Source organism: Ostrea edulis, chromosome 6 (genome assembly GCF_947568905.1).
Source record: "Ostrea edulis chromosome 6, xbOstEdul1.1, whole genome shotgun sequence".
Classification (NCBI taxonomy): domain Eukaryota; kingdom Metazoa; phylum Mollusca; class Bivalvia; order Ostreida; family Ostreidae; genus Ostrea; species Ostrea edulis.
In genome coordinates this window covers 29,606,396-29,630,456 of record NC_079169.1, presented here as the reverse complement: position 1 = coordinate 29,630,456, position 24,061 = coordinate 29,606,396, and the positions used below count along the sequence as shown (strand labels likewise).

Sequence of the window (24,061 nt, the reverse complement as noted above, 5' to 3'; positions counted from 1 at the left end):
GATTTGAAATCATTTATACTACTATACATGAACAGATTCCTGAAGCTATTAAAGTACATATTTCGTTTGGGAAGATAATTTCAGAGTCTACACTCCCCCTATTTTTCAAAGTCTGCACTCCCCCTATTTTTTCAGAGTCTGCACTCCCCCTATTTTTTCAGAGTCTACACTCCCCCTATTTTTCACGAGAAGAAATGTGTACCAAAATCACTAGTAAATTTTTTTTAAAAAATAAAGTACAACCATTTATCAAAAATAATTTTTTATAACTTAAACAACACTCTGATCCTACCACAAAGACTCAAAACACCAGATCAACAAATCACATCCCGTTACTTAACGTAGACGTTGACGGAAACCAAACACCTCGACGATATGACAAAAAGTGTGACCATCGTTACGATCGTCTCCTTCCTGTTTTTATGTACCAGCATTCCATTATTGTCTAAAAAAGATCGCTTTGTCTATCATAAAGCGAGATCATGTTCTATGTATGATCAACTCTTAACTCGAGACAGGCTACTGACAACCAATGTGTTTCAACAGTCTCGTTTTAAAGTTAGGATTTTGCAAATTATCTGATTATTCTAATGATCTAATTTTAGTTTGCATACACAATCAATCATTAGGTTGAATGCTCTCTGACGTGTTTCATACCAATTGTTAGGCCGTTCTTTTCACACTGATTTTCACTAGAGATCACTCCGCATACATATATCTGTTCAAGACATAGGGGGCACGGCGGATGTAAACAGTCGCCAGGGGATGCTTACGCCTCCTGGATACCTGATCCCACATCTTGTATGCCTAGGGGCCGTGTGTTTCCTACTCTAAATTTTGTATTCTTTTCAGGAATTATGAGATAGATCACTATTCTTTATCTTCACATTTTTCTTTTAGAGCGATGGCAGTAATAAATTACAAATTCACTTGTTCTAACGTTCCACAATCGTAAACAATCTTTTTCATGCATGTGAGGATGTAGGACATCATGAATGAAATTATGTGGGCGAGTATTGAATTTCACACTCTCTCCATTATACTTGTCATCTAGATTTTTTCACAAAATCAAGAAAATCCTATCATTTGAAACCCAACAGTAAAGAAAACAATATTTCTGTTTATAGATCGCGCATTTTCTGGTTAGTGTTAAACAGAAGTCACCATGCTGTCTATATGTATGTACGTCATTTTTATCAGTAGGTAGAAAATAAGGCGCCTCATCGTTCTGTAATATCGACTGAGTCTTGATAATTCCTGAATCCAAAACCAGCAAAGCCTCATCTTTATATTGCAGAATTTATTAATGTATCACTATATATAAAGAGATGGAAAACACTAACATTTGGATATAAAGTAGTCTTGGTATGATGTTCTTGTACAAAGCTTGGACATCAAAATTGTGACACACTAAACTTTCATTCCCAAGTTCTGCAAACATGCAGTCAGTATCAAAATATGATTCATTTAAGAAAAAAATAATCTAATGTTCCTACGAGTAATATGGTTATCCGATGCTTAAAGCTTTTTTTGGTTCGCTTATTGTTCACTTTGAGTTTATCGTTAGCACAGTGATCGTTCATGGTTAAGAGGTATTATAGCGTTCATGTTTCATTCACCGATTGTTTAAACATTTTACCAAACCCCTATCGTTCCCTCATCACGAACATATCAACTGCTGTGAAGGAGAAAATGTACCACATATGCCAGAGTGGTGCATTCGAAAACAATTGTAAAGAACGTTTGCTAAATTTGAAATCACAAAACTTTTCTCAAATCAACACCAAAACGTATGTTAGACTTCTCAACACTTTAAACTACAATTGCTTACGATTAAAAACTAGTCGTTTTGACATCATAGACAATTTGCTTCCTCAATAAAAATGAAAAACGGAAACATTCATATCTTGTGATTAGTTATTAAAATTACTTTGTCAAATATCAATCTTATACTATGCACAAATACACTGAATTTGATCTTAGACAATTGCATCTTCAACATAAATGGAAAAAGGAAATATTCATATATAGTGATCAGTCATCAAAAACACAACTCTAATTCGACGCACAAGTACTCTGAAAGTTGAAATAAAAATATGCTAGAGTTCTTCGTAGTCTTTGGTGATTGGGTCTTCGAACAGTCTGTTAGAATTCCCATGGGCATGACTTATCCTGTTTTGATATTATGAAGCAGAGTTTATTCAAAAAATTCTACATGAGAAGATAAATATCTTACTGTGGTCTTAAACTTGACATTGAGATATATCGACGACGGTTTATCTATTAACAATCATCAATTTCATTGATATGTCGATTCGATATATCCCTGTGAACTCGAAATAAAAGACACCACAGAATCGTCCACTTCTGCATCCTTCGTACTTAGATATTGTATTGAAAATAGATATTCACAACACACTAACAACCCAACTTTATGACAAACGGGATGATTTCAGCTTCTCCATCTTCACTTCCCACATCTATGTAGCAATATTCCATTATCACATGTAAATGGTGTTTTTATCCCTCAACTAATCTTTTCTGCGTGTGAGTGGATTAGTTGATGTTACAGGGGTTTCCACAGTTTCATTTAAAGCCAGCATTTCGCAAATTCTGTGGTATTAATCATGATCTAGTTTGCCAATACAACCGACATTTGAGTCAAATGCTGTCTGATGTGTTTTATACCGATTGTTAGGCCGTTCTTGGTACATTGCTTTTGACTACGGATTATTCAGTTTACCTGATCATGATATAGGGCTCACGGCGGGTGTGACCGATTGACAGGGGATGCTTAGTCCCATTTTGCAATTTATTTATTTATTATTCTTTTCACAAGTCAACATCAGTGTGCAAAGAATGGCTTACCCATTGGTATGAAACACGTCAGACAGAATTTGACCCCTTTCAAAAAAGTAGATCACTTTAACAACCACAGAATATGCAAAATGCTGACTTTAAACGAGATTGTTGAAACCCCTATAATATGAACTTGTTGGTCAGTAGACGAATCTCTTATGTATCGAACCAGTTTAAAGACATAAACACCACATGCAGATGTTAAAGGAATATTGCTATATAAATATAGGAAGTTGACAATAGAGAAGCAGAAATCCCCCTTTGCCATGAATTTGAGTTGTTAGTTTGCCGTTCATACGAGGGCTGTTCGATATGTAATGTGTATTGTACCACAGCGCGATAACGCTTTGCACGCTGTCGTGAATGATGATCCTCTTGAATAGTTCTTTCAATACCTTTCTAACGGTATAAACACGAACCTTCAGCTCCACATAGTTTTAAACTTATAGACATTTCAATAGAGCCAGTCGTTGACCACTGTTGTAAAAATGGTTCGGAAACGGGTTGAGAATATTGAAGAAATTAAGGCTTATATAAAAGTTCGCATAAAACTCCGTCATTCGGTAATGCAGAATTTTATTGAATTGGGGGAAGTTTATGGGTCTGATAAGGTATCTTATGAAACAGTTCGTAGGTGGAGAAAGAAATTTCTGACTGGCACATAATACGTCAAAGATGCAGCAAAATCTGGCCGATCTCGGACTGTAACAACAAGACAAATGTCTTAAAAGTCAGGGAAATAATTGAATGTGATGACAGATATACGATTCGTGATATCGCGGGTGCATTTCATTTTGAAAGTACGAAAGATTTCTGCCAGATGGATACCGCATATATTGGCAGATGATCAAAAACCGGGTACGAGTACAAACCGCTATGCAATTGCTCAAAGTGATTCCCAAATTCAATCAAAGACAATTTGCAAACATTGTTACTGGTGACGAAATATGGGTTCACTATTTCGAACCAGTAAGAAAAAGTGGAAACAAAATATGACTAACTAAACACGGTAGAAGGACTATAGTTACCAAAAGAACCATAAACAAACAGAAGGTTCTTTATTGCATATTCTTCTCATGTGATGGTATAGCCGTACAAATTCCGGTGCTGAAGGGCAAACGTGTTACAGATCGGTATTACCGAGATTGTTTACTAAAAAAAGCTCAAGAAATATCATAAATGACGACCTGTGTCAGGATTTAGGCATGTTCGTCTACTTCATGATAATGCTCCATTACATACATCTGAGCTTATTAGATGTAAGCAATTTTTGAAGTCGGAGAAGGTTACCTTCTTGCCACACCCACCATACTCTCCGATGCGACTTTTTCTTTTTTTCAAAACTTAAAAAGATCTTATCTGGTCGTCGTTACAAGTCCCGACAAGCCCTTGGTCCAGACATCAGTCAGTGCCTCAGCATTCTACCTAAATCAGCGTACCGTGACGCATTTCAGAAATGGATTCAGAGATTAAAACTATGTATTTCAAACCGTGAAGAATACTTTGAAGGGATCTAGTGTTCATTACACTAATTGAGTCGAATGCTTTTGAGATATCATACAATACACATTACATATCAAACAGCCCTCGTTAGTGTATATAAAATAAAATTTTAAAAGAAATCCAATCATTTAAAACCCAACAGTAAAGAAAATTAAAAAATGTAATGTTCATTTCGCAATGGATTCGCGGAATTTCTATCTAGTGTTAAAATCAGAAGTCACCATGCTGTCTACATACGTCAGTTTTATCAGTAGGTAGAAAATAAGGCGCCTCATCGTTCAGTAATATCGACTGTATCTTGATAATTTGCTGAATCTTAAAGCAGCATAGCATCACTTTTATATTCCAGCATTTATCAATTTAATATATTTAGAAAGATAGAAAACATTAACATATGGAAATAGAGTCGACCTGGCCTGATAACATGTACGGTATATTGTACGAAGATTCGACAAAATGTGATGTACTAAACTGTCATTCTACAAGTTCTGCAAAAACTCTGTCAGAAACATGGTTCAATGAAGATTGTTGGTTGTTTACGCCATTTTGGCAATATTTCAGCTATTGTACGGTGGTTAACTAAATGAACAAAGTTCGGCATTGGGTATCCCAATGAGCCTATTTTTGCGTGCCAAGGTGATTATGATCCTTGACATGGGATACTCTTTCACGGTCCTATTCAACGGACATGAAAATAAAAAATATGTAAACAGGTAATTTGAAAAAGAATTCGTATATATAAACAGTTATATTGTAAAAGTAATCAGTTTATTCCGTAACAAGAGTACCGCAAACGGTAAATAATACGCTCGTGAAATGCTTACATAGGGTGTTTTTCTTGTGCTATAATTTGTATAACTTTGCTTCAGGTAGTATCAGCCATCATGAGGCTGTGACAAACTTTCATATGAACAAAGGGTCTTAGCTTAAAAATCGAGATTTCCTCAAAATGGACCAAGTTCAACAACCTGTAATTTTTTAAAAAATGGATGAAAATCAAAATCCTTTCCCAGATGCACATTTTCAATACCCATACAAACACTCCACAAAATAAGATGGTCCTCACTTGAAAACTGTGGGAGGAGTTGGGCGGACAAATTATGTACCCTCCATAGAATATTAATTTCCAAATAGACTAAGTTCAACAACCTGTAATTTTTTCAAAAATTGTAGAAAATCAAAATTCATCCCACATGCACATCTTCAGTACCAATACAAACACTCCACAAAATAAGATGGTCCTCACTTGAAAACTGGGGGAGGAGTTGGGCGGACAAATTATATACCCTCCATAGAATATTAATTTCCAAATAGACTAAGTTCAACAACCTGTAATTTTCTCAAAAATTGTAGAAAATCAAAATCCATCCCACATGCACATCTTCAATACCCATACAAACACTCCACAAAATAAGAAGGCTCTCACTTGAAAACTGTGGTAATAAGTATTTCCAAATAAAGGGGCAAAACTCCTGGAAAAAAGGTCAAAATGGATCAAAATTGCAGTATGATCTAGAGTGACCCACAAAGAAGCTACACAGCAATGATATGATATGATATGTGAAAGGGAAATGAAATTATAAAGAGAAAAACCCGAACGAACGGGCGGACGTACCGACATCGCTGTACCATAATACGTCCCGTCTAAAGACGGGCGTATAAAAATCGTATACTTTTTTTTAAAAAAATCATGTAATAATATGATTGACAATATTTTGAAAAAGTTATTGCTTTGATTGCACATTATTAAAAAGTCTATTTTGTGTAGATGAAAAATCAGAAAATTCTAAAAGAATGTATAGTTAATGGACAGTCACAAGATATACATTCAGGTTCAACTTCACCAGTGGGTGGGGGGTGGGCTCCGTGGCCGAGTGGTTAGAGCATTGCACTCAAAATCACACGGCCTCTCACCTCTGGTCGGCGCGGGTTTGAATCCCGCTCGCGCCGGTAAGTGAGAAAGTACATCCGTACATATTGATCGCCTAATATTCTAAAAATCTTAATGCGATTAATAGATAATTAGTTAAATAATATCGATCGAACTAAATTTTTTGAACAGATGCCATAATACAATGGCTATCACAAAAAGATACTTCTCAAATTATTTCTTCGACTGCTCTGGTTGACGTCAGCATCAGAAAGGAGGCCGATCCCGATGTGATGCATATTTGTACTTATTTATTGGGGCCCCAATATCCCGCACCCGAATTTAATGCGAGTATTTCTCGTAAAATAAAGGCATCTATTTTATATGAAAAATAGATGCTCTTATTATCATATTCATTTATAAAGCACAAAATTAACTATAGTTCCTATGCGTTGTACAATGTATGTACATGCATGTCTCATGACTATTAATTAAAAACTATATTTTGACTATAAATCACTCTGAGGCTAATTTGTTAAATATGCTATATAAATCAAAGGTTGTCCAGAATTTACTCAGTGAATACTTGTTGTATGACATGTTTGACAAAATATCTAGCTTATAGAACGTGCGAACTGTATACACAAGTGTTGTCATTGATTAACTTTTAATTATTATAGCATTCTGTCATCTCATTTTGTGACAGGGTATCTACACTAGCTAGAAAAACTATTTACGGATAATAAATTTAAGACGCATATCTTCAAACAAGACTTTATGGAATTGCAATGTAGAAAAGTAAATATCTATTTACGATTGATTGAACAAAGTTTAAACACATTTATTATTCATTTACGTTAATAATTTATACATTTCAAACGCAGCGCTACTCTTAAAATTTCAGTTCTTGATCTATATTGAGATTAGGTTTGACAAATAGACTCATTATAATCTAAGTTTGTGATTTCTTTGACAATTGTAGTTGAATCGTTAATCGTGACGTGGCAACCTGACCAGCTAGATCTACAACGCAGAAATAAACTTAATGTTCGTGTTTGGACAAAGAGCTAGAATACTTAAAGTACAGGTTGGATGGGTTTAATCTATTTTATTCTATTACAGATGTAGCGAAAGTTGATGAGAGTATGTTTATTTTGTATATGATAAATGTATGATTTTTTTTTATCTTTTTGTATTTATATCCAGCATACGAATATAGTAAATTTACACGCCGTTTTGCTATTAAATCAAATGTACAGTGCAAATAATGTGCCTCTACTCCAGCAATCAGCAACCGTGAGTTGCAACCTCACACATTTTAAATCAACTGGTGCAATAGTCACGTATATAAGCTCAATCATTTAACCTTTTAGTATTATACACATAATATAATGTAAAGGTCAAAAGTAGATTACTACAGTTACTGAGATACATACGTGTAACTAACAACTTGATTAGGCAAATAAATCTATTTAAATAGTACATTTGGAGATTAGATATTCTAGCCGTTGATCACACTGCGTGTTGTATTCAGGTCTGTTCGGTTGAATCCCGATGGTAATTCGGTAAATTTGAAATACGCTTCTCCCCAGAGATTTGTCCCAAGTGCCAGAACACCAATACAGATGAAATTTAGTAGAAACCCTGCCATTGCCTGAAATTGTAATTCATAGCATTAATTCAAGACATGAATATTATTTTAAATCTTATATACCAGTTTTACGTTTTTTATCAATTTAATACATCATACATATTCAAATAAATGGGAACATTATGACAAAAATTTTAGAAAAGAAATACCATATCTTTCACTGTCAAATGGCCAGTCGCAAATACAATTGCGTTCGGAGGTGTTGCCACCGGAAGCATAAATGCAAATGATGCAGCAATCACACATGGAAACATCAAGTACAGGGGATTCAAACCCAGTCTAAGTGCCTTGAAGAGAGACAGTGTTGATTAATTCAAATACGGACATGCTATCCTTAACATCTGTAATTTATCTCTTTTTTTGTTTAGTATTATATTAAAAACCTATTTTCATTTTTCTCTAGGGAATTCATGTTTTGTTTGGTTGTATTAAGCAGAAATGTCCACATGTATCCATCATCTTATAGCCATATTTCCAATGTTTTTGGCTTTGATATCTCTACAAATTGTAATGATAGTCATTAATCTATGAATGAGTTAAAGTTGTGAACACAATGCACATATGCATCTTTATGATGCTACGTCTATTTTAACGGCTGGAAAACCCGACAGAAATGAGAATTAACTGTAAATACAAAGAATTATTTCAAAATAAATATATACACATAAGGATATGAACTGCTTCACACCGGCATACTTTTCGTGAAGCGCTAACATTTATTTGATAATGATTTTTCCGCGTAACTATCCCCATAATGCGAACTACATATTTATTTTTTATTTTTACATTTTATAATTTGTTTCTTTTCCAAAACTACAGGTTTTGATGTCAAAGTTGGAAATTCTACTTGAATCAAACTTGGTGTTTATTGTGGGGGCATGTAAACAATAACACAGTATCTGTTTCTAACTGACATAACATTAATTATTGAGAGTTAAGATCAAAATGATTTCACGTTCATTGACAGCAAATGTGCAAGAAAATATATGCATGATAGTGAAGAAAATTGAAGGTAAACAAGGAATGCGTGAACATACATTGACAAACAGCAACAGATACCCCCCCCAAAAAAAAAACAACAAAAAAAACAACAACAACAAAACAAATACGATAAAGTACTGAATAAACCAACAAACAACAAAATGGTACGATAAATTACTGAACAAACCAACAAACTGTATAATATCAAGATAAGACAAGGCATATCATTATAAGGTATATTACACTACACAATATAGTATTAAAACAGTTAAACATACCAAATTTGCCAAAATAGGAAGAATAAGAGTTGTCGTTGCTGAGTTGCTGGTGACTTCAGTAAGCATTGCAATTATGAGAGTAAGCACAATATTCATAGCCCATGGAGGCATGCTGCCTAAAACTTCTAACTGTTCCCCAATAAATGCAGATAACCCGGATTTCTGTAATTCAATATTTAAAGAAAATGAATGTATTATTATATGTAGTAAACTACATGTATTATCATAGAATTTTAAACATACAATGTCTTATGGATCCCTCATAAGTACACAACATATATATTGAATGTTATTATTATGATACATATTACACGTTCCAATATAAATATAATTTCAAAGGTTGGTTGATTCTAATCATAATTAAAGCCTAAAGGTCCCTTTATAGATAGATAAATACAATTCTAATTATAATTGTAATGCTTGTTCAACCGGTGATACCTCACAGGCATCGGCAAGAGCATATCCTCCCCCGATCAGTAAAAGAACACCCCACGGAAATTTCTTCTCCACTGTGGGCCAGTCAAGAATCGCTGGAACGGATTTGCGTGGTCTATTATCTCCTGGAAAGGCTACAATTAATATTGCATGTATTCCATCAATTTCTATAACCAGCATTGTTTTAGTTTAGGAAGCTGTTGTTAAGGGATATGTTCCATTTAGAAAATTCCTATCATAATTAAGACTTACTCTTTCATTTGAAGTTCATGGAAACAGTGAATTGCTGGTCCACAATTTTGAAGTTTATTATCTCAAATATTCTTAACATTATATTCGTATTTAACAACTTTACACTTTGAGCTATACATACGATTTTTTCTTCGAAAACAAAGAATTGCTGGACGTTCTGAAGGAAATGTAAATAATGACGTCACTATGAGGAGAGCAGCTGCTGAATCCCCTACGAACCTGTATAAAATTGGATTTAGATTTATTTTTACAAGCAATCTCAGACTAAGGGAATAAAATCAAATACTAAAGGAATACATTTCCCCAACCAGTTTACCAGTGACAGTAAATGAAATTGCAAGGGTCATAACTACATACAAATGGTTGATGATTTATTCGTTAATAAGCTGAACAGTAAGTCTCGCACCTGCATATGGTGTTTATATATCTCAACTGATTCGATACGCAAGAGTATGTTCTGCGTATGGTCAGATTTTAAATCGAGGCAAGCTACTGACAAACAAGTTGATGGTACAGGTGTTTCAACAGTCTCGTTTAAAGTCACCATTTGGCAAATTCTGTGATCGTTGTAACTATCTAGTTTGCCAATATAACCTATCATTGGGTTAAATGCTGTCTGACGTGTTTCATACCGAATGTTAGACCGTTCTTGGCACACTGATTTTGACTACGGATAACTGTCAACCTGATTAAGATATAGGGCTCACAGCAGGTGTGACCCGTCGACAGGGAATGCATACTCCTTCTAGGCACCCGATCCCACCTTAGGTGTGTCCAGGGGTCCGTGTTTGTCCAACTATCTCTTTGTATTGCTTATCACAGGAGTTATGATTTGCTTTGATTGATGTTTACCGACACACTCAATAATTTTTCAGCTATCTGGTGGCGCCCAGTTTTTATTGGTGGAAGAGAGAACCCAGATACAATGTACCTGGGAAGAGACCACCGAACCTCCGAAAGTAAACTGGGAAACTTTCTCACTTACCGGCGCAAGCGGGAATCGAACTCGCGCCGACCAGAGGTGAGAGGCCGTGTGATTTTGAAATTGATCACTGTTTGTTATATTCACCTTTCATACCAATACATTGAGCTTAGCTTATCTACAGAAGCAGGCAGGCGTTAATATCGTGATCTAGTGGATCAAGTATCTGCAAAGCAAAACTTGATTTGTATTTCTAAATTGGAAACTATGCACATTCCATATAGATGCATGCAGAGTTATCTCAAAACCACAACGAACGAGGTGTATGTGTGAAGTCAAGAGGTCAATTTATGGTATCCAAAGAAAATTCTTGTTACTAGGTATACGCATGTGAAATATGAAAGCCATATCGCTAACTATTTAAAAGGCATGGCCAGGACAAAAGTTTATGCATACCCAATATCACATGTACGTGGGCATAAAAAAGGAAACGAATCCAATGCATGAGTTTTCACGAAATCGTTTTGTACAGTTATACATTCCATTCGAGAATTGTTCATTAATAGATGTCACCTGCTTTTAGATGAATCAACTGTTAAGATTTCAAAAGAACCGTGATTTATACTTCTGATGCAGGGTGCTTGGCGAAGATACAGTCACTCCTGATGGTGTGCCGACGGGTTAAAATATCGAAGTTGGGACCTCCCACTTGCAAAAAGAACGCCCTTAACACTCGTATACCACGACCGCAAAGTGGAATAACGGTTTGTTTTTTTGACGGGACGTCAAGCATTTTCCATTCATATTGAGACGCCACCAGATGTACTACAAATTTGAACCCATGTCTAGCATTCAGGACTGTAGCAGTGAGGGTTGGTTAACGTGTCAACTCCTGCTGCGACATGGGACCTCCATTTTAAAGGTCATATTTGAAAGAAACGTGATTCTCACTTCTAAATGCTGAGCGTTTGGCGAAGGAGCATAAACTACCGAAGTTTACGTCTTAGGTTTAACGCGGCAATGACACGAACGGGATTGAAACTCTCGACCTTCCGGTTACGAAGCGAACCATCTACCACTGAGCTACCGCGACAGGTCACGAAAGGCGAACTTGATCTGTAGTTTTTCATTATGAATCTATACAGCAAGTTTTCAATGCATAACAAAAGCATGAATTTTAAAGGGGGTATAAATCTTAGAAAATTTGATCAACCTTCACGAAAAATCCCAGTTGATAAATAGTTTGTCACCAGGAAGCTAACCAGCGTTTCACATCACTTTAAGTAGTACAAGAAAATATGGAATACAAACGAGGACAGATTTATAAACGATTGCAGAGGAAACATACACATTCTTCTGATCTCACGGGTAGATGGCTTATAATACACAGAAAATGATTTTCAAGTTAGCAAAACTCCAGAAGAACCCATACTGTGGTAAAAAAAACCAAACTTACCCAGTCTTGAATAGGCTTCCCCAGCCATCAATATACGGAGGCTGTCGGAAAAACCATAGAACGACCAGTACGATGAAGTGGATTAAAATAACTATTTCTGCAAAACTGAAAGTAGAGTTTAGACACGTTAGGGATATACTACAGTAACATGTACTTTCTATTTCATTGTTTAACTTAATTGATGCTAATCGCTTTAATGACTGAATTGTTTTAAAAGCCCAGAAAAATGTGAGTGTATACTGACGATAAAGGTCCCAACTCATCATAGGATTTCCGTATAGTTTCTTGAACTCTATTGTATTTGTCTCTACGTCTTCTGCAGACGACACCTCTGATATAAAAGTAAATTTTGTGAATTGTGTAAAAAGAAAAAAACAAAAAACAAAACAAAAAACAACAACAAAAAACCGGCACGAGCCTTGCTTACATAACAAAAGATTGCGAGCGTTGTATCTTCCATTTACCTCGATAACTGACATTCAATTTTTTTTCTGACCATTAGAGTCTTAGTCACACATTCTAAGCATTAAAAATTAAAAAAATGAAAGATGAAAATTTTCAGCTACAATTTTGTCCATGCCCCCTTTAAGTTCAGAAGCGCTGTTTTGAAAAGCTATGAACACAATAAACTTAATTCAATTGACACTTCACTTATCACATGTACAAACGCACACATCAATGAATACCTCCATCCAAGGAAGTAAAAGGACAACCACAGCCATGCTAACAGAACGCAGATCACTGAGCCCGGTAAGGCAAATACCATCCAGCTAGCAAAGTTCACTCCCGAATCCTGCATTCCATAATCCCGGAAAATTCTGCACAACAAAAGAGGATGAACGATTGAACTCGACTTACATGAACCGTCGTAACGTTCAAATAATACATTTCTCTTTTTTCATATCATTTACAGACAGGAAAATGTGTAATATACACGTATAGCTGAAACTGTGGAATATGATGTGTACGTTTATGTATAAAGGCTTTGTGAAATGCAAAATGGAGATGGTGTTCTAACTAAATTCGATAAGGAATCTAGCGTTAGCATCCTGATTCATTAATTCAGTAGAACTTTCAGTCGAGTCTTCAGAACGCATATAATGAAGATGTAAAGTTCCTATAGTGTATTATAATGTTATATACTATGTTACGAACTGGTCTGCTTGTCCTTGCATTATAAGATTTGGTCCTGTTCCCGACAATGATCCGGTACCCCCTATATTCGCAGCATACGCCACACAGAGTGACATTCCTTTACACATACGACTGTAACCTTCGTCATTGTCATCTGGTATATTCTCGGTGTTCTGATCACCCTTTTTGTCGTCTTTCTTTCCATAGAATTGCGCTGCTTCATTTTCGCCATCATAGCTATTGATGTTTACCTTATTGAACTCATCTTCCTTACTATTTTACAAAGAGAAACATGTTTACACGTTTAGATGTTAGGTGTGCTTGATTTACTTTAATAATAGCAAACAACTTTCGACCAACAATTGATTAGACAAAATCTCTTTTTCAATACAAATAGAAAAAGGACAACGGAAGAAAACCAGTAGAAGAACAATGTTACCTTTTCCCGTAAACGTTAACGGGAATTTCTGTCGTTTTAACACCTCCATTTGTAATTTCATTCATTTTGATATCATCTGAAAAAAGTATCAAAATTTTATAAGTTATATAATATTTTAAATTTATCTGTTACTCAAAGCATATTCACGGATTTTACTTCTTTTGATCAATCTTGTGACAAATGAACTTTTAATATGTAACTTAAAACCAGCGAACCAATCGAACGTACTCGGACAAATCTGCCATGTTCCGAGTGGCAAGTAGATGCTTACCATTCCTTTTCTTCAAGGGAATTCAAAGGTGAAAAGAAAAGATGAAGATAATGAATAGTGATCAATCTCATAACTTCTATAAGGAAAAGAAAATGAAGAGTTGGGCAAACATGGACCCATGGATATACCTGAGGCGGGCTCAAGTGCCTACGAGGAGTATGTATTTTCTGTCAACCGGTCACACCCGTCGTGAGCCCTATATCTTTATAAGGTAAATGGAGTAATCTGTAGTCAAAATCAGTGTGTTAAGAACGGTCTAACAATTGATATGGGACACTTCAGACAGTATTTGACCCAATGACAGGTTGTATTGATATAAAAAAAAAATAGACAAATATCCCCAGACCCCAGAACAACCTTTGACACAGGTGATTCACCAGGAATGCAAGTTCATCATGACATTCAACATTTCACACGCTTACGTGGATTGAGTCTAGGTACATGCAATTTCCAAGTAAATTTACCAGCATTCGAGGCTTTTTTCACAAGTTTGAATTCCTCCAACACTGCTCCCACTATTGGAATCATCATGGCAGTTGTGGCAGTGTTACTCACCCACATCGACAAAAACCACGTAGGTAGCATAAATCCAAACATTAGCCTTCAAAACATAATTTTTAAAATCATATTATCACATATGTTTCTCAACCTCAAATACTTATACTGAACAGTAAATATAATCTTGCACTATTCCCCCAAAATTAGAACGATTACCCGAAAGAGGGCTAAAGATGTATGATAGTATAAAAAAAAACCAAGAGGCCTTTGAACCACAACGCTCACTTGTGTCAATATGGTTCTGCAGTTCTTCATCAGAATAATTTTATGCTCCCTGGAAATTATAAGGGAAACTTTTAGTTGCCGTACTGTCTGCCCGTCCGCTCGATATCATATTCCCTAAACTTTTCATAAAACATTATCAGAAATGTTCTCAAGCTTGAGACAGGACTTTTGGACCAGGTCATTTTGGAAAGGTCAATGTCATTCAAACACGAATTTAGTCCCAGCAAACACAATGTATCATATTGTTTTAAAGGGAAAAAATCCATCTTTTTACTCCATACATTCTCATGTCAAACTTTGAATCCATTTTTGGCCGAAACCTAACTCAGGGCATTCACTCGAAGAAACTTAAACGTGTACTACCTGGGTATTCTTGCATGAAAACTGAATATAACGAACAGTAACCAATCTCATAAAGAATATAAAATTAGGAGTAGGGCAAACAGGGACCACTGGGTACACTAGAGGTGGGATCAGGGTAATAAATGAGTAAGCCTTCCTTGTTGACCGATCACATCTATCGTGAGCCCTTTATCTTAATTAGATAAACAGAGTAATTTGTAGTCAAAATCAGTATGTAAAATACTACATATCAAATGCATTTGTCCATATTTATGTATTAACACCTGCATATGGTGTTCATGTCTCATAACTGATTCGATACGCAAGAGCATGTTCAGCTTATCGTCAGTTTTGAAATCGAGGCAAGCTACTGACAATTATGGTGATGTTACACGGTTTTCAATAGTTACGTTTGAAGTCAGCATTTCGCAAATTACAAAAAAAATGTATATGGTCGTTAAAATAATATTTTTTGTATAATGTCTGCCGCCTTTTATACTAATTGTTGGGTTGTTTTAAAAATATTGATTTTAATTACGGATTACTCCGTTTACTTGACTAAGATAGCTTACGACGGGGTTGACTGATCATTAGGGGATTCTTAATCCTCTTATACACCTGATCCCACATTTTGTGTTTCAAGGGGTCCGTGGTTGCCCTACACTTAATTTTGCATTCTTTATGGGCTTTCAGGGATTGATCACTTTTGTTATCTTCACTTTCTTTTCACCTAAAGACAGGTTATATTTGCAAATACGAATTTCACTCTCCATTATAAAGTTACGAAAAAGATTAAAGTTCTTCAGATAAATCAAAACTAAATGTTGCATATACAAAATAAATGCACTTACTTATAACCAAATTGTATAAAAGTTTCCTTTACTGCCACCCCCTCCCCACTTCTTTCGTAATTGAGAGTCGCCACGAGTGTTCCATTTCCCATATGTAATATTATTACACTTCACCTCATACTTAGATATTTTATTAAATGTAGATATTAACGGCAAACTAACAACTTTATGACAAACGGGTTGATTTCGGTGTTTATATCTCTTAACTGATTCGATACGCAAGAGATTGTTCTGCGTATGATGAGTTTTTAAATCGAGGCAAGCTACACATGTGCTGACAAACAAGTTGATGGTGTAGAGGTTTTAACAGTCTCGTTTAAAGTTAGAATTTCGGAAATTCTATGGTCGATGTAACGATGTAGTTTGCCAATACAACCTATCACTGGGTCAACTGCTGTCTGACGTGTTTCATACGATTGTTCGACCGTACTTGGTACACTAATTTTGACTACGGATGACTCCGTTTACCTGATCAAGATATAGGGCTCATGGCGGGTGTGACCGGTCGACAGGGGATGTTTACTCCTTCTAAGCACATGATCCTACCTTTGGTGTGTCCAGGGGTCCGTGTTTGCCCAACTCTCTATTTTGTATTTCTTGTAGGAGTTCGGTCACTGTTTGTTATCATCAGCTCTCATTACATATCATCCCCAATCTATATCTTTTCTAAAGTTAAGACAACTTACCACTTCGGTTCTGATCCTACCATTAAAAGGGCTCGCAGAGCTATTCTTTTGTGTAAGTTCCACTTTTCTACAGCAATAGCGATCATCAAACCTCCCAATCCAAACATAGACGATTCCTTCAATTTAAAAAATATTCATACACGTTTATACATATACCATGTAGAAATCTATTGTAATCAGGTGAAGATTATTCCGGGACATGGCATATTTTTCTGAATATATTTGCTAGGTATTGATTGATTTCTTCCGCCCCTATTTTCTAAGTATAATCCACTGTATCGCCATAATTACAAATCTACGCTTCTGATTCCCATTGCAGTTATGGCTCAGACAAGATGACCTACGGAAGACAACATATACTATTTTGTATTGCTTATAGGAGTTATGAGATTGATCACTGTTCGTCATCTTCACCTTACATATAGCAAAGATACGGGAATGGTGACTGATGTATATAAACTATCTGTATAATGTACTAAAATGTATATGTGCATTACTTTGTTTATAACATGGACAAATTAAAGAGCAATACAGATTAAGTACATTTTAATTGATTTATCCCCGACCAGACTGGGGATTCATGAATTTTACAATTACAGACGTTAGTATAGTGTAACTGTAGTTGAAGGGCCACAAATTCAGACCTTTGTAACGTCCAGGACCGTATATTTTCTTGCAAAGATACTCAATTCGACTTTTAAAGTCTCATTCAAAAGCGCGGTGGTCTAGAGGTAGAGCATTCGCCAGGCATGTGGAAGGTCGGGGTTCGAATCCCGGCTACGACAGACCTAACTTCTCAAAACAAGTAGTGACAGCTCGGCATCAGGTGTGAATGTCAGGTATAATCGGAGATGACCTTAAAAACGAATGTTTCGTGTCACAGTAGGTATGACACGCTAAAGAACCCTCACTGCTCAATGGCCATTTACGCCGAGCATAGGCCTAAATTTGAAGTCCTTTACCAGAATTGGTGACGTCTCCACATGAGTGAAAAATTCTCGAGAGGGACGTTAAGCAATATACAATGAACTCACAACCTTCTAGTCACGAAGTGAATGCTTTAACCACTGCCTTACCGCAGCTGGTCTAAACAATCGATTTTCGCAAACTGTTCCATAACCTTTTATGGGTCGTAGTGACTCGGCGATTAAAGCACCCACTTCATGACCATGATGTTTCGAGTTCTAGCAAACTTTGTTAACTACTGCATGAAAAGGCGAAGACAACGAACAGTGATCTTGTAACTCCTAGCAGGAATACAAAATAAAAAGCTGGGTAATCACATACCCTAGGACATATCGGAGGTGGGATCAGGTGCCTATTAAAAGTAAGCATGTCCTGTCGACCGGTCACACCCGCCGTGAGCCCTATATCTTGATCAGGTAAACGGATTTATCCATAGTTAAAGTCAGTGTGCCGAGAACGGCTTAACAATCAGTATGAAACACGTCAGACAGCATTTGACCCAATGATAGGTTGCATTGGCAAACTAGATCGTTACAACAACCATATAGTTAGCGAAAAGCTGATTTTAAACGAGACTGTTGAAACCTCTGCACCATCAACTTGTTTGTCCGTAGCCTGCCTCGATTTAAATCCTGACCATGCGCAGAACAAGCTCTTGCGTATCAAATCAGTTTAGATATATAAACAACATATGCAGATGATAATGGAATATTGCTACATGTACATGAATATGGGAAGTTGACGACGAAGAAGCTGAAATCATCCCGTTTGTCATAAAGTTGAGTTGTTAATTATCCATTATTATCTACTTCAATAAAATATGTAAGTATGAAGCAGAAGTCGACGACTCTGTGGTGTCTTTTATTTCGAGTTCACAATGATATATCGAATCGACATATGAATGAAAGTTATCATTGTTAATAAATAAAATGTCTATATATCTAAATGTTGAATTGAGGGCCACAGGAAGAGCTATTTTCTTCTCACGTAAAAGTTTGTGAATAAATTGTATTTCATAGGAATATAAAAACAGGTCAGCTAACAAAGGAGCACAATTTGTGCCCATGGGAATTCCATCGACCATGGAATTTTCGAAATGCTAACTTCAAACAGGAATGTTAAAACCACTGTAGCATCAACCTATTTTCAGCAGCTTGTCCCTATTTAGAAAATGAATAATTCGGATGTCTAAATATTTATAAAGACAAAATGGTTTGTCAATCGTATACCCCATTTGGTAACATAGTCTGCGATGTTCATTCCTTATGACTCGCACCACTTTAAAGGCCTTCTCTCATGATTGACAGTAATCTCTATACATGTATGTAAAACTTATACGGTACCAATTTTGATGCACCACATTGTTATGATTATGACAGTAACCTTTACACATGTATATCACGTGTAGTGTGTCTCTAATCATGGTCACTGGGTCGATAGGCATGGTACAATATGCACAGTTGGAGAAGCCATTATGATGATTCCATTGAAATGTAGCCTTCTCACTTACCTTTCAAAAGTTAAAAGCAATGTTGTAAGTTGTGACAGTGGAACAAAAGTCAGATACTTGCACTGTTGAAAGACTTGTTATAATGAGCACACCTTATAAATATCCAAACTCTCTAACCTCTCCAGTGCAATAGTTATAGACAAAGTTTCTGCTACAGATATGGTCAGGTGATAAATATGTTCTTGAAATTTAGATTCCGGAGTATAAAAGAAAATCTAATCACTATTTTCAAAATTACTGAACATTCCTTCGACATATAGAGTATTGATATTAAACCAAGTAGAACGAATTTCTCGGTAGCCATCATGGCTTATAATTAGAAAATGTTCATGCGGTAGTAATAAATAATACGCCATAGTACTGCATTATTCCTCTGTCAATGTTTAGGATCGGATAAATAATCAATATTGAACCTTGTAACATTCTTTAGATTTCATTCCTATGACAATATCAATCTTATAGATCAAATTCGTATAGCCGATTAACATGATTAATAAACTCAATACGTGGAAATATCAGACCTGCCCATCCATGTAATAGTTGTATGATTTGGTGTTAGCTGTTGATCGTAAAGTCGTCTATATTACCATGATCAACTGGATCATCCTGTAGACTGAATTTTATTCAATACCTTTGTTAAATGAAGTTTTTTCTCTGGTTGGCAATCACAAAACTTTCTTTTTCAAATCAACATCAAAATGTATGGCTTTTCAACACTTTATATCACCATTTCTCACTTTTTGAGATCACAGACAATCGCTTTTTCATTAAAAATGGAAAAATAATATTCATATTTTCTGATCAGTCATCAAAAATATTACTTTGTTAAACACCTCTCTGATTAAAGGAACAAGTACTCTGAAGTTGATATTGAAAAGATACTGGAGTTCCTAATTGACAATATCTTCCTAGTCTTTGGTGATCAAGTCTTCCAACAGTCTGTTAGAATTCCCAAGGGCACGGGTGGTTAAACCGTTTTTTACGTACTGATTTTAACTACGAATTACTTCGTTTACTTGATCAATGTATGGGCTCAGGGCAGATGTGACCGGTCGACAGGGAATGCGTATTCCTCTAAGACATTTGATCCCATTTCTGGCGTGTCCAGGGGTCCTTTTTCGCCATATCCTTGACTTTGTGTTCTTTTTGAGAAATATAAAGTTGATCACTGTCTATTATTTTTACTCTTTGTTGATTATTTTTTAAGTGTCTTATGCTTCATAATTACAAATATCTTGTATGGTACGAAACAAAAGTGTTATGGATATATCTAATCCCTAAAACTTCCTTTCAGTGTTAATATCTTATGCTATCCAATAACATGAAAGGTGAAGATAACCAACAGTGACCAATCTCACATCTCCTTCAGTTGTATAAACAATACAAAATAGATAATTGGGCAAACACGGGCCCCTGGATACACCAATGGTGAAACCGGGTCCCTAGAAGGAGTTCGCATCCCCTGTCGACCGGTTACATCTGCCGTGTCTGCTATATCCCGATCAGGTAAACGGAGTTATCCGTAGTCAAAATCAGTGTGCCAAGAAGGGCCTAGCAATCGGTATGAAACAAGTCAGACACCATTTGACCCAATGATAGGGTGTTTCGGGTTTCTCGCATAGTTACCAGACTATATCTGTGAACTTAGTCCCTCCGCCTAACCTATGGATCAGCCGAGGGTTTTTTTAAAAAAGCGACATGCACAGTAAACAAGACCACATTGTTCACATTGGTAACCGTAAAGGTAACTTAAATTGAAGCATGGAGAAAATATGTTCATCTATCTTATCAGATGAAAAACCGTCCGTAAAGAAAGTGGTGTCAACATGAATCCCTCAAAATACTTAATAGCATATATACATGTACGTCGTGTGTAATAGGTTGCTAGGCTTTTTCGTAAATAAAACAGGATTTAATTAGGAAACAAACTTGAGAAACAGGCTAATCTCACAGGATTTTCGAGCGGATCCAGAAGTCCAGTGAACATAGATTGATATAGCATATGGTATGTAAAAATTTTAGTAAGTAGAGATCGACTGATTGTATATTGATTAACGTCCCACTCGAGAATTTTTACTCATATGGAAACATCACCATTGCCAGCGAAGGGCTGCAAAATTTACGCCTACGCTCGGCGCTTACGGCCTTTGAGGAGGGCGGGATATTTCTCGTGCCACACCTGCTGTGACCCAGGGCCTCGGTTTTTGCGATCTCATCCGAAGGACCACCACAATTAGTCGGCTCTTACGACAAGCAAGGGGATACTGAGGACCTATTCTAATCCGGATCCCCACGGAATTGTAAATAGAGGAAGATTAACCTTAATGTAGTTACTGCTTAGTTCAGACGCTTTCATCACACCAAGCAGTGGAAATATGAGCACCGGAAGTAATGCTGTGGCCGCCAGTGGAAGTGCTTCTGTTACCCAGTAAATTGCCATCAGTAAGAGTCCGTAGGCACATTTTCCCTCCTAAACGAAATAAAACATTTAAGAGTTAATGACACTTTAAAGATTTAATGTAATAAGTGTATTCTCCACGATTTTGGAGATAAAACACATCATAAAGTTATTTGGTTAGCGGGATTCTTGTCATGTTATCTGATAAAATGTAGAATTGCTTGAAAAGTACTTCTAAGGAGATTTTGAAGAATTTATTACCATGTTTCTCGTCACATAGAAATGTCTTTTGTGTAGATATATACATGTATACAGTGTTTAAAAATGTTCAAGGTTAGTAACGTAGGTATTTTACGGTAACTTATTTTTTTTTTTTTATTATCATTGACATTGTTTTTCGAAGGAAAGTAAAACAAACAAATTGCTAAATCATAAGATCCTTGAGTTAAGTGGATTTAGAAATGAAAATGTGTGCGTGCGTGGTTGTGAAACATGAAGCTTGTAGACACTTTAGAAGCTGCTTGTTTTGCTCGATTTATTTTTTAAAAACTTCACATCTTACTTTGTTATCTAGATTCTATTGATATTAGGCCAAGGGTCAAGGTCAATCGATAATCTAGAGACTGCAATTTTCGATTGAATTCAATCTTCACATAGAACTTTCTTATCAAGAAAGGGAAAACTCTATTGATTTTGAGATCTAAGGACATAAGGGGGCTTAAGAAAAAAAAGTTTGTAGACACTCTACAAGCCACATAGTTCAACAAATCTGCATTTACCTAGATGCATATATTTACTGATGGTCCACCTTGCGAAGCTCTTATTTCTTATCGAGTACTTTAACTGTAAAGGCCAAATCCGTTTATTTTTCAAAGTTTGAAAGATGCAATTATTGTTCCAAGACCCTGCAGGTCTTCTGGTACATGCTTGTAGTTGTGAAATACTCAGGTAATACCATTAACAGGTTATACCATTACCATTAACGGCCATGTGTTTAATTATTGTATCATAATGTTCTAATGAAAATGAAAAGCAACGTATTTTGTAATTTCTTAGTAAGACACACTGGTATACAAAAATATTTATGTTAAAATTTTCTCTTACTCCAAGGCAACATTGCAGCTGTTTGTTTCCATGTAAATCATAACAGAAAAACATGTTAGGTGTAAAAGATTGTCATTTATTAGAAACGACGAAAAATGTGAGTCCTAAAAATACGGAACGAAATTGGCTGGGAGACATACCCGCATCTTGACTAGAAATGCAATAGATAAAAGTAATACACAACATCGTTCTCCCAACCACAGCTTTGTTACAACAACAACAAAAAACACCAAACAAATGCGATAAAATACAATATCATTTTATTGCATTTCTAGTCAAGATACGGTTATGTCTCCTAGCCAATTTCGTTCTGTATTTATAGGACTCGCATTTTTCGTCATTTTTAATAAATGACAATCTTTTACACAATTTTTTTCTTTGTAAAAAGAAATACGCAGGACTAATGATTTCTATGAAATATTTTATTAAATATTAGCCCTATATCATACGGTCCTCGCATTGAGTACCTATCAATACATGTAATATTAAACTCTTTCTCGATCTTCATGTGATCGTTGTCTCTTATATCGGAAATGAAAACGTGATTTTTTCAAAGGTGATAACTTTCCTAGATGTGTTACACTTTCTTACTTCACTATGTAAACGCCACTCCCCTCAATCATGCATGCATGTCTGACATGCCTACTGAGAATGACAAATGCATGACTATGCGTTACCGTGTTGACTTCATTATTTAATAAAGATGAGTTAAGTGTTGCAAGCACTTTTCCGTGTCATTCTATCAAAATTAAGGCACACCAAGCATGAGAAAGCAATTTTGTCTGGTTGTATCCGAAGCAATTATATCAGACTGTATTGATATATGTAAACATATGTCAATGTCAACTCCAAATATCAGAGACGATTTATTTTAACTTACCGTAGTATTCCATGTTGTCGGTACCACAATTAGAATTAATGGCGTAATAAGCACAATCAATGTTTTGTAAACTGCGAGTAAGTCTCGCAGGATTCTCGTAAGTGACGGCATTATGTTTGTTACCGGACAAGGTCGACCAGCGTCTAGCGGGTGATGTTTACACTTTGTGGTTTTATTGCAGTCTATCCGCTATTATTACCTTCATGTCGTAATTTGTCACCAGGAATTTTCCCGTCAAACTGCACCTAACAAACCAAGCGAAAGAAAAATTTACTTTATAAAAAATATACTAAGTTAAAACTATTTCTGGTATACAATCCCATATGAATCTCCCTTATGGTGATTATAGAGTCGTTAGTGTCTTCGTATTCAACATTTTCGTATTGAAATACATGATGTTACACCTTGTTAGTTTTTGTTCGATTTCAGTTTTATTAATCGTTTGATATGGATATTTTTGTATTGGTTGCTGTGGGTATTTTTGTATTGG

General features: G+C 35.8%; 1 protein-coding gene across 2 annotated transcripts; it reads right to left on the bottom strand.

Moving 5' to 3' along the window:
• Window positions 1–1,283: 1,283 nt before the first annotated feature.
• On the bottom strand, window positions 1,284–23,754 carry LOC125646686 (Na(+)/citrate cotransporter-like). 2 transcript variants are annotated; one of them, XM_048873184.2, is made up of 15 exons: window positions 23,572–23,754; window positions 21,510–21,659; window positions 16,714–16,829; window positions 14,516–14,652; window positions 14,009–14,056; window positions 13,781–13,856; window positions 13,363–13,614; window positions 12,894–13,025; window positions 12,452–12,538; window positions 12,208–12,312; window positions 9,951–10,048; window positions 9,581–9,711; window positions 9,143–9,304; window positions 8,033–8,170; window positions 1,284–7,886 (listed from the first exon to the last, which is right to left on the bottom strand). In XM_048873184.2, the coding sequence occupies exons 1-15, from the start codon at window positions 23,680–23,682 to the stop codon at window positions 7,734–7,736; spliced, it is 1,896 nt and encodes a 631-aa protein (XP_048729141.2). In that variant the 5' UTR covers window positions 23,683–23,754; the 3' UTR covers window positions 1,284–7,733. The 2 variants fall into 2 exon arrangements, with proteins under 2 accessions (XP_048729141.2, XP_048729143.2); XM_048873186.2 differs by lacking the exon at window positions 14,009–14,056.
• Between the last annotated feature and the right edge of the window lie 307 nt (window positions 23,755–24,061).

Excerpts from the sequence above, each read along its gene's own strand:
- LOC125646686 (XM_048873184.2), bottom strand. The coding sequence starts at position 23,682 with ATGCCGTCACTTACGAGAATCCTGCGAGACTTACTCGCAGTTTACAAA. Across the intron at positions 12,313-12,451 it reads GATGAGTTGGGACCTTTATC|TTTTGCAGAAATAGTTATTT; the intron begins GTCAGTATACAC and ends CTCTACTTTCAG. Across the intron at positions 10,049-12,207 it reads GGAAGCCTATTCAAGACTGG|GTTCGTAGGGGATTCAGCAG; the intron begins GTAAGTTTGGTT and ends AATTTTATACAG.